The following is a 12,521-nucleotide window of genomic DNA, read 5'->3' as shown; positions in this document are numbered from 1 at the left end:
GACCAGCCATTATACAACTCTTTGAATGGAAAAATTTAAAAATTTTATGGCTCTCGAAAGGCAGGGAGTAAAAAATGCGAATGCAAAAAAACAAAATTGGCTGCAGTTTGAAGGGGTTAAACAGATTTGTGACTCACAACATTATAACAGGGCGCTAATAATTTGTCTAGATAGCCAGTGGTATATTGAAGATTCCTAAACGTCATATAATACACAGGTAAATTGATAACATATGCAATACAGAAATATTGCATTATATTGTATAGACAATAAAATGATCCCATGTTCAGCCCCCCTTTAGTCATGCTGACCTGCACATGAAGGGCACATGTAATTTTTACTGCACAGTAAATGCCAACATCCAAAAAACAATGGCAGAATTGTGGGGTGTTTTTACAGATTGCATCCACATTTTATTTTTTTACTGTTTGCAACTTCTCCTGCAAAACAAAATGACATTTTATGGTTCATGTTGACAGAAAACAAACAGACAGTTATGACTCCTTGAAAATTGATGAAAAATGAAATATTTTCAAAATGATCATGTCCTGAAGGGGTTAATCAAACCCTTGACCTCCTTTCTACCGTGCTAACCACTAGACATTGTTCCTGTCTTAGCATCAGCAATTTCATTTTATATGGAAAAAAAATCTCTCTTTATAAAAGTGGCTTTCAATGGTACTTTATAATAGCGCGATTGCCATGGTACCAACTTATATTCAACATTCACAAGCATTGTTTGGGATGTAACATCTGCCAGAAATGCTTCTAGCAGATATTTTCTGCAATATCTGATTCAGATTCAAAGATGCCAAAAATACAATGTCATAAATATAAAATAAATGAAAAATATAAATGTACATATTATTCTGTTTATGGAATCACTGTTTTTTTCTGTTGATACCTATCATGACCAAAAGGGCTATAGATTTAGTGAAATACAGTGTAATTTAAGTCAAGTTTATTCATGATAAAATATAACATGAGTAGTTGTAAGAACTGCATAAAAAATCAGGTTCTCGGCCTGACACATATAATGTATTTGCATCCCTATATTGTTAGAGCTCCGATTCATATTCTGTCATCTCTGCTACTTGTGTTAACTGGTGTATCGAGAGATTATGCATAAAATACCGCCTGAGTGTGGAGCAAATATTAGTTACATTGTTATGTATGGGTCTTTGAAGTGAATTTGCACATTTAGCATAGCTATAGTACTGAAAAATGGTATAGTGGATAAATGTACCTTTAATGTATGACCTTAATATAAAAAAGTACAACGTAAGGTGATAAAGTGTCACTTATTTTCCTAATGGATGGTTTATGGTTTGCATTTTATTACAGTTTGGTCTTTTTTTTTTCTTAAAGGATATGACCTAGTACCCTGTTATTTCTTTATGCACATACTGAATTATAAAACACTGGTGTAAATATATGGAAATGTTCAAAATACTGATGTGTAACAAGCAGAAATATACAGTAAGATACACAAAATACATACAGTAATTCCCTAAGAAGATTAGGAATCAGTGGTGTTCTCTTACTAAGCTGCCATACAGCTTACAGATCTGTATTATACTAAGACCAGATATCACAATTCATTAAATAGTGAGTTCAATATTCGCAGAATAGTATACGCTAAACACCAATTTACTAACTGGAACATATTTGTGATCCGTACTGTTCAAATATATCAGCTCAAATTTAGCAATAGGACGACTTCATATGCTGTACATTGTGCTGCAGAAACTACTGCAACTGTAAATCAGGTCCATTCATCATAATGGGATTGATTTTGGTTGCAAGCACATGGACTGCTGCATGTGCCATTCAGATGAATGGAACAGATTTTCACTTGCAGAAATTTTTTCAACAAAATTTCCAATTACTGTCATTTTTGGCTTTGAGGAATTAATTTGTAAAGTCCATTGTAGTCATTAGTCAATGTGAGTGATCATAAATGTATATAAGATATATATATATATATATATATATATATATATATATATATATAGTATATTTTTGAGCTATGTATATTTCCATCTGTTGTGCTGAACTATATTGTTTCGTTATATTGATCTCATACTGGAAAGACTGTAGCCGTAAATTTCTGTGCTAAGACCCAGTTCACATCAGTGCATGGGTTTCCGTTTGGGGAGTCTTCTTGTGGACCCCCTCCCCCCCCTGAATGGAAACCTAATCCACATAAAAAAGCGGTTACCTTAGGAAACCCACAGACCCTATAGACTATAATGGGGTCTTTGTGGTTTCCACATGAAAAATGCAGAGAAAAGTGCTGCTTGCAGAGAGGGGAACGGAATGACCCCAATGCAGATGTGAAACAGGCCTATCAGGGTTAAAAATTGTACATAAGCCTACTGCAAAAATTAGAATCAAACTTGCAATACTGTAAGTATGTATTTACACAACGCAGATTTGTTGCAGAATTCTGTTCAACTCTTCTATTAATCTACATTGAAGTTTAACATTTCCATGCAAAGAGATAAAACAAAAAGAACAAGCTTTGAATTCTTTCTAAGGGTGCAATCTCATTGTTTTATAAGCTTATGGCTATCTGTTTATATAGAAAACAATGTGTGGGAAAAAAAAATAGCTCCATGTTCTTCCAAAAAATGGACAGGAACAGATCAGGGTTTTTTATGAACAATGTAAATGAATGGTCATCTGTTTGCATCTGACAAATGGATCTATTAAACGGATGTAAAAAAAACCAAACCTGGTGTGAATGCACCCTAATTCAATAGGCTATGCCAGTGCTATATCAAAAGTCCTGCTAAGGACACTACACTTTGTGGCATATTGATATCTCACAATAACTTATGTAACCCATTTTTTCTTAGGGTTTATTCATATGACATTGAAAAATGGCCGTTCTTAAAATAATGACTATAAACGTTATATGGACATTCTATGTTTGGTCAATTTGATGGACACACAGACCCAAAAGAAATCGATGGGTCCATCTGCAATGAACATAGAAACAGATTGAGTTACGTTCATGAAAAACAGATCAGTTGAGTTAGAAATAAATAACCAATAAAATTGATCCATTTTTCTAAAAAGGGATGAAAAACAGACGATACTTGGCCATCAGAAATGGAGAAACGAACAGGGAATAAAAAAACGGCCAAGAAGTAGACATGGTCATGTGAAGATAGCTTCTTGTATTTACCTTAGTCATATTTTGCTACCTTTCCTTTCCTATGCTGCGTGTGTCTATCAATAACATGAAAGACATAGGTCTAATTAAAAGTAATTCAGCTCCATAACCACTTTAATCACAAATATTCAAGAATGTACCATAGCAATGTTAGCGCTGACACAAGATCTGCTGAAAGTGTCTGAAATGCTGATCTAATTTTGGAGTAGTTCCACTCTTATATTGTCTGAGCCACAAATTGTGATCATTCCCTAGTGTAGCCATCATGAGTTTTGTGAACACATGCCACGCTGAACTGCATCTGATGTTTATTGCTTTTAGATGTTCTGTTCCATGTCTTGTATACATTAATTTCACAATACAAAGATTACAATCTCTTCTTCTTTTCTCACAGATCTGGAGCTGTTTTGCTCGAAAGAGCATTTGCTGTTTCTTCTGGAAAGAGTAGGTGCCTAAATGAAGAAAGCCAATGTATCAGGAAATGGCATTACTGGCAGGGAAAGCAGAGGCCGACTTCACCTCCTTTAGGTTTAAGAACTTGGAGAACTTATGTGAAGTGCGGACCCGGAAAGGGGTATTCTACAAAACAGCTAAGCTCCTTCGGCCTGGAGAGGAAAGATGTTATAGAGGCCAAGTGGAGGATAGAATGCGACATGTCATCATCAATGTAGGGGGCATAAAGTACCGGATCCCATGGACCACACTAGAAGACTGTCCATTGACACGGCTGGGAAAACTTAAAGCTTGTAACAATTATGATGAAATCATGGATGTTTGTGACGATTATGACATCAATTGCAATGAGTTCTTCTTTGATCGTAACCCGTGTGCCTTTAGGACTATTATGACTTTCTTGGCAGCTGGGAAACTAAGAATACTGAGAGAGATGTGTGCCCTTTCTTTCCAGGAAGAACTTATTTACTGGGGGATAGAGGAAGAACAATTGGAGTGGTGCTGTCTTAGAAAGCTGCAGCAAAAGGAGGAGGAATTAGCTGAGGCTAAGATGTATGAAGGGGAATATGGCACCTCCAAGGAGAATTCGCAAAGTGCCTTACAGGATAGTGGGCGTTTGGCTCAGTGTATGAAGCATCTCAGGGACATGGTGGAGAACCCTCACTCAGGGATTCCTGGCAAGATTTTTGCCTGTTTGTCTGTTTCTTTTGTGGCAATCACAGCAGTAAGCCTCTGTATTAGCACCATGCCAGATTTCAGAGACGAGGAAGATCGGGTAAGTCTGCTAAACAGAATTTCATATTTTTTAGCTAAAGTGTAAAATACATAATTTGATAAATGGCATATCTATCTAATCTATTTTTATAACACAAACCACAGCATCATATTTTAGTAGAAGGTAATATAAAAGTTTGTGCTGCAATTTACCCACTGATCATGGACGTTTAACCCCTGAGATGCCACGGTCAATAGTAATTTCTGTCTTGATTGGTTGCCAGAGGACACAACTTTGAAACTTACTATCCTCTGGCACTTGTCAGAAACCCAGTAATGATAATGGTAAGATAACCTCGCCACAATAAGGAAATATTGACTGGGTTTCAGAGCATAGAAAGTTCCTTCATTCATGCTTGTATCCATTGGCGACTAAACAAGACAAAAGACTTTCACCACTAAGATGCGTTTTTGTTGAGCTTTCCTCTGTGTACTTTTTACCCTATATGGGAACCACCAATATTTCCTCAGGTATAATTGACATGCTGAGATTTTCAAATACACGTATTACAAAATACAACTATCCCTGCTGCACATTTGTTTCTGCAATGTGTGGATGAGATTAGCCAGAAATCATTTTGCCAACATTTCCGCAGCAGCATAAAGAGTTAATTTTCACAGCTTGAGGCTTCATCCTAAGGAGAGGTAAATAATTCAAAGCATAGATATAATATCTTCAAAAACAACACTTCGCATGATATATTTCACCTCTTTACTGATGAATAGGGATGAGCGAACGGTGAAATGTTCGATTTGAGTAGCCGCTCAATACTCGACTGTTCAATCGAACATCGAACCCCATTATAGGGGAATAAATACTCATTTAGGGGGAAACCAATATTCGACTCAGGAGGGTCCCCAAGTCCACTATGACACCTCAGCAAATGATGACAGCACCTCTGGAATGCAACTGGGACAGCAGGGGAAGCATGTCTGGGGGCATCTAACAAGCCCAAGTCACAGTTTTACCAAACCATCACAGCCTATCAACTACACACTTTCCACACTCAAAAAACCCACTATGAAAGTGGAAAAATACCTGGAAACCTTCTTTCCTCCCCAATTGAATGGACAGAAACCCAAATTTTACTCTAATGAAACCTTAACAAGCACCCCTTTAAATCACGTTGCCCATGACAACCACAGATGGAATAGGCAATGGGAAATCCAACAGTACCCACCCTTAACTGTCAGTGTGGATGTGTGTGGGTGGGTGTGAGATGTGGTAAGACCTTCCAAAATTCACTTTTCTGGCCCTTAACGTGAGCCCTTTCAAATTAAGTTAGAGGCCCTTAAGCTGAGTTACCAGCAGAGATTGAGGCCCTTTAGGTTACTTCAGCCTCTTACTAGCAGAGTTTTAGGCCCTTTAACTTAGTTGAGCTAAGTTCCTGTCCCACCTCCCCTGCGCTGTTATTGGTGCAGAAAAAGCGCCAGGGAAGGTGGGAGGGGAATCTAACTTTTAAGTGCATTTGCAACACTGTGTTCGTATTGAATCGAACATTGCAAACAGCGTGATGTCCGATCGAACATGTACTCGATGGAACGCTGTTCGCTCATCTCTACTGTTGAATTATTGCTTTTCACAAGGTTTGTGTCTACCACAGAGGGCCATAGTTCAGGAGGAAATACTAAAAGAGCACATGGCGAAATGAACAATGCCAATTAAGTGGTGTCTAACTGGGAAATCGACTCTGTTTCATGTCAAGACCCATCAATACATTTGTGCTAAAAAGTCTGAAATGTCTTACTATTGTTTTGTATGTCACTTAACACTGAAAGTCACACAATTAATGATGGCTGCACCACACATAATGGTTAAGATGATTTTACTTACATGCAAGCACTGGGACATCTGTAATATCATGTTAGCAATAAACCAGTTCATTATATTTGCCTTATTGATCCGCCCTGATTCATTCTTATTTAACAATATCCTGGAGTTCAAATACCCCGCACCTACAAAGCAAAAGTGACAGGAGTCAGACCTGACCTTTAAATGTAACATCACTGTCTGTATTGCAGGCACTAAATCCGCTTTTATTGCACCTGAGTCTTTGCGTTATCACATGCACATGACATTATACAATCTCCTGCAGTGTACTAAATGTATCATTGCATTTGCAGAGTTGTGATGCCTATATATACAGTAGATTAAGTTTACAATATAATTGGAACAGAAGTTTCACACATTTTTCTTAGGCACAATCGCAGGGCTCTAGGTTTGCCCGCGATCACGTTCATATTCATGTACATAAATTCTAGAACAGATTGTGTTGAAAAAATAAACAGAAAAAAACCCTTTTTTACATTGCATTCAGCAAGTTGGCATGGCCTAAGTTTCAGCAATTTGAGACAAATGTCTCAAAAATTTAATTTTTTTGATTGTGTATTTATATAGCACCATTAATTCCATGGTGCTGTACATTTGATGGTTTACATACGGTACACAAAATATACAAATCTAATACTAACAGTGGGATAGAGGATCCTGCCCGTAAGGGCTTACAGTCTAGAAGGGAAGAGGGACCGAGACAGACGGTGAGGGGACAGGCTGTACAAATGGTGGTTTGGTGGCTGTAGCTTTATTTGCAGAATAACGGCAGAAATTGCCAATTGGCAGAAATGTTGAAAGACGCCCCTAATTTATCATACAAGCCATATAACAAAATAAATTCTCCCACAGATCATAAGATTCCTCCTGCAACAACTAAATACACAAAAACAACAAATGAATGGCCACTTTTATAATTAGAAAATGAGATGTAATCTTTATTTCATCATTATTACAAAATACCTAAATAAAGCGAGTGAGCCTGAACAAATACTGCTATTATTATACTCTGAGGTCTCTTCAGAGTATAATGATCAGAGGCTCAGGGGAGGTAAGTGAACATAAAATCTAGTGTTACCCACCTTTCTGAACACAACTCCATGCTGTCTTTGGCCTCTATAATGATGTCATAGACCTCACGTGGGTCAGGCCGGCTTCACGACACATAATGATGCTAGTTTAACCCATGTCTATGGCGTCATTGAATGGGGCTGAAAACAGCAGGGAATGAGACCGGTGTCACTGTTTTTAATATTTTTCACCTCCCCTGGGCCTCATCATCATTATACTTTGGGGTCTGAAAAGACCACAGAGTATAATTATAGTTCAATGGTGATGTACCCCAAAAATTTCAGGTTCTGGCAAAATTTTTGCAATATTTGCAACAAACACTGAGGGGCCACTATAGGATATAATACTGTTTGGAGGGGTCACTATGGAACATTATACTATGTGGAGGGTCTGCTATATGACAATATATGTGTGGAGAAGCCACTATGGGACATTATACTGTGAGGAGGGGACGCTATGGGACATTATACTGTGAGGAGGGGACGCTATGGGACATTATACTGTGAGGAGGGGACGCTATGGGACATTATACTGTGAGGAGGCGACACTATGGGACATTATACTGTGAGGAGGGGACGCTATGGGATATTATATTGTCAGTAGGCCACTTTGAGACATTATAGTTTACATAAATAGTCGTTATACTGTGTGGAACGCAGGAAAGGGGATGCAATGCGTTGGGTAGAACCCAAGTCCAAAGATTGGAACCCAATCTTTGCTAGCTACACCATGTCTGTGGGCGTATCTGAAACTGTGTAATAGGTATCAAATTGACCGAAACAAAATAGGGAATCCATTTTCATAATTTATTTTGGTATCCATTTTTAAATACTAAAAAACTACAATTTAAAAAAAACATTTTAGAATTTGTGCTGCCTCCACCGCAGCGCTCTACCGTGCTCGACTTTATTCCATATCCATAGAGTAGAGCATAGTCAGGTGTGCAAAGTATATCAGTAGCAAAACTTATCCAGTTCACTTGTAGAACATGTGAATGTATTGAGGGGAAGGGGGGGGGGTCAAAAGTGGAAAGCCAATAAAAGGAGAAGCTCTTTGTCTGAAAGAGCCAATTAAATCCATGTATTACATAGAAGGCCCTATGATTTCAGTGTGCATCTTGTAACACATAATTGCTAATAGATTGTTCATGTGAACTGGATCCACATTAACTATGATTCTATCATACAGAGAATGAAAGCCATTGGGATGCTTTTTAGTGATATATGTGAAGAATATATGAATATAAGTTTGTACTTTTCTGCTATTGAGTCTCTAGACATTGACCACTGTTCTGGATTTCTTTAGGATTATCCATGTCATAGGCACTATTATGAAACTTCTATGTCCTTTATCTAAAGGCTATTTATTCTTTCCCCAAGAGCGATCAGTTTATAAATGAAATGCATAGCAATTCAAGAAGACATCTTCTAGCACTCCGAGTATTGTCTGGGATTCTAAGACTATCCTCTCTTTATATATGCCGTTTGTATAGAAATTGCTTTTTATCTGCTTCTAACAGATGTGACTTCTTGAATTGATGCAACAATATAAGACAATAAGATTATACAATGCTTTATATGCTTCTAATATCTCATGGTATCATCCTTTGTATTTGATTCAAAGTTTTGCATATTCTTCAAAGAGCAGGAAAGTAAAGAGCATAGATGAACAGAACAGAGAATATTTCAATACTTCTGGAAACTTTTCTATAGCTATTAAAAGGTTTTTTTTATGCCTGTATATGTAGTTTAGCTTTGTAAAATCAATGTTCAACAAAAATGAGTAAAGAGAGTCCATTTGTGTCATAAGAAAGAATTAGTTGAAGCATCAGCCACAATTTCATAGGCATCTTATTAAAAGAGCACTAAATCAGGAAATTAAAGGGGTTATCTGGTTTCTAACATTGATGGCCTGACTAAAATCTATGGGGCAGCCCTGCAGTACAGTACACTCACCACTACAGTTTGTATAACGTGTGACCGGTGCGACTTGTGATATGTAAACAATATTGCAAGTCGCGCTGTTGCAGTGATCTGCAGGAGTCCTGGGCATCAGACCCATGAAGATCTAATATTGATATGCTATCCTAAGGATAGGCCATTAGTGTTAGAAACCAGATAACCCATTTCAGTGATAAAAGTAAGCAGAAACCAAAATGTATCCACAATATCAGCTTGCAAGATTCTCTGCTTGTTCTTAGAGCAAACAATCTTGAAGAGAACATGGATGTTAATTTCCTCGCACTGTTATATAGAGTTTATCTAAGGGGTGGGGGTTGTGATTCCTAGTCTGCAATTTGAGAGTAGCAAACACACACATAAGAATTTATTGTCAAAAAAAGATACATAAGCCCGGACAGAAATGTTAGATTTTCAAAACTTGGCATGCAGCTGTGTCTCAGGCAGATGTGTAAATTCTTACAGGTGTGGCCTGATTAGGCACTGGGCTTTGCCACTAGAGGGCATAAAAGTGCTTCCCCCACTGCCCTCTTCTCAGAGGCTTATTTTGGGTAGTGTACCTCTGGTGAGAAATTGACCACTAGCCATATTTCTACAATGCACTGAATGACATTTTTCCCCGTTCACTAACTTTGATGTGCGCTTTATTGGTCTGAGAGAAGTAGAATGGTTGTTTTGACAAATTTCCACCATTGTAGGACATTCTGACTTAGTTGTTGGGAGGTGTTGGCATTAAATGATGACACGCATACATGACAAAAAGGTTGTGGATGGCACAGACAGACCAAAAGTAGAAAATATTATTTGATCTGCCAACAAGAACAACCGGCTTCCAGTTTTCTTGTTCACCAGCCAGACAAAGGTGGTCTGCCTGGTCCATTTCCAGGTGCCCGGCTGAAGGAGACTTTCCATCCAGTGATTTTCAACAGACAGTGCAACAGAGACTCTGACACAGATACCTTTTATACAGGTTGTCTCATCAAGAAAAATTAATCTCAAGTAATTAAGTTGACTTTTACAGACTAAGAAAATAAGGGGGCGTTCACATTTGCGCCTGTGTCCGCCCGCTGCGTCTCGTCGTATTCCCAGAGAAACTGCATGTCCGACTTTGTGTCCGGCCAAAAAAAATGTATTCCCTGTGGAGAGGCTGCATACGGATACCGGTGGTTTGCTTTTAAAGTCCATTCAAATTAATGGGTTTTAAAACTGACCGCCAGGAAGCCGCCCCCTATGCAGTTTCTCTGGGGACGGAGACCTGGCGGGCAAACACAGGCGCAAGTGTGAACGCCCCCTAAAATTTTACAAAACGCACATAACATAGTATAGCATTATAGTGTAGAACAGTGTATAATAACATATGTGAAATGATAGTAGAAAGTTGAAAATATGTCTCTACAATTTCTTGAGATGCGGTTTCTGAATGCTAAGCTCACCTCCTTTAGTCCTCTGTGAGTAATATACAGAGAAAAGTGGTATAAAATTAACTTTATAAAATAAGGTTTTTGTTCATTGCAGGGAATATAATTGTAATTGCAGTTCTATATTCACCTGTATAAAATGTTCTTTATATTGTTTGCCAAGAAAACTATAGCTGCTTGTCTCACAACAACCTTTAATTGCCAAATTCCTGCAGCGATCCATGCCCAGTGTGAAGCTGAGTGGCCAAAGCCGGCAGAGGAGAGATGCATTAATGTATCTATAGAACCCGGGAACTGGAATGCAGAGTACACGGAGCTTTTTCCAGCAGATAGATTATTGCATTCAGTACAAGGACACAGTCTGCCAATCCTTTGTTTCCCTGTACAGCCTAAGTATACTAAATACTTGTTATTGTACATCTTTCTCTTAGCTATTGTACAAACAGACATTCTTTTTTTATAATGCATTTAGAAAAAAAAAAAAGCACTTACCTACCTCCTCCTATTATTCACAATGTGCAAATGACATAATTAAGTCAATATAACTCTAATTACTTTGAGTGTAAATGGAAAGCAAGAATAAAAACATTTTATGCACTCAGTAAAGCAAACAAACACTTCCTGACAACTAAATCTCTAGTTTTACGCTCATCTGTGGTTAGGGCTCAGATAAGTACTGCAAAATCCACAGTAAACATAAAACCAATACAAATGAAAGCAAGATAATGGGTTTGCACAAAGCCTCTGTATACCTACTTAGGCACTCGATATCTAAGTGTACTGAAAGCCTTGGTATCAGGGTAAAAAAGAAGAAGGCACAGTGTAAGCAGCCTTATCTAATTTAACATAGTACCATTTAAAGGGGCTCTATCTTTGGGAAAACTCATTTTTAACTAAACCTATACTTGCATAGCCTTTAGAAAGGCTATTCCACACCTACCTTTTGTATGTAAATGGCCTCAGTAGTTTTTGAATGAGCCTGCTTTTATTCATATGCTAATTAGCCAGCAACGAGCACTGGAAGTCTCAGTGAGCACTGTGTGTGTGTGAGAGCAGGTGGGCTGCTGCTGCTGATAACTCATCAGCCTTCCCTGCTCTCACACACAGCAGAGTGTGCTCACAGAGACTTCCAGAGTGCATGCTGGCTTTGTCGGATAATGATGTCCACTGTATAATACACCATCGAGAAGGGTTAAAAACACTTCCCTCTTGAACCTTATTTATACTTTTAACATATTTAAAGGTTTCAGCAATGTTCCCCCTTTCTTCAAGGCTATACAGATTAAGTTCTTTAAGCCTCTTCTGAAATGCAACTAAAAATGTGGTGTATAGGGTTGAGCGATCGTGTTCGGAAAAAATTGAATTCCGATCAGTGATCGAGAAAATTTCACGATCGCAATCGGAATTCCGAACACAATCTTTTTAGGTGAGATCAAGATTGGTGATTATTTCCCACAATGCTTTGCTACTGGCCAAGCATTGTGGGAAAAGCTAACAATGTTAGCCTTCACACTGAGTATTGTATACTCAGTGTGAAGGCTCCACTGCGGTTCCATAGGAATGAATGGAAGCAGCTGGCACACAGCCTTAACCCCCTGCGTGCCAGCTGCATCCATCCATCCATTCATTCTAATGGGAGACTAGCTAACATCTCTAGTCGCTACTTACCTGCAGAGATGGCTGGTCCGGTGCCCGGTGTTCTCGTTCTTCTTCGCCTCACTGCCCCTGCCTCCCAGGTTAGTGTTAGAGCTAGCAAGAAGGCTGGGCTTGTGGCTTAGGAGAGTGTGGGCGGGTACAGGGCAGGGAGACGTGACGTCTCCCCTTCCAGTACTCGC

The 12,521-nt window shown here is 38.5% G+C and overlaps 1 protein-coding gene across 1 annotated transcript in view; it reads left to right on the top strand.

Annotated features, from left to right (window-relative positions):
- The window catches only part of KCNG2 (potassium voltage-gated channel modifier subfamily G member 2), a 199,453-nt gene that overhangs the window by 140,700 nt on the left and 46,232 nt on the right, over positions 1 to 12,521 (top strand). Inside the window, exon 2 of the mRNA XM_075270943.1 lies at positions 3,576 to 4,409. Within this exon, the coding sequence (XP_075127044.1) occupies positions 3,651 to 4,409 (759 nt within the window). The 5' untranslated portion in view covers positions 3,576 to 3,650. The remainder of the gene's footprint in view (positions 1 to 3,575; positions 4,410 to 12,521) is intronic.

This window comes from Leptodactylus fuscus, chromosome 4 (assembly GCF_031893055.1).
Source record: "Leptodactylus fuscus isolate aLepFus1 chromosome 4, aLepFus1.hap2, whole genome shotgun sequence".
NCBI classification, from domain to species: Eukaryota; Metazoa; Chordata; class Amphibia; order Anura; family Leptodactylidae; genus Leptodactylus; species Leptodactylus fuscus.
This window is presented reverse-complemented; position numbering and strand designations above follow the sequence as displayed.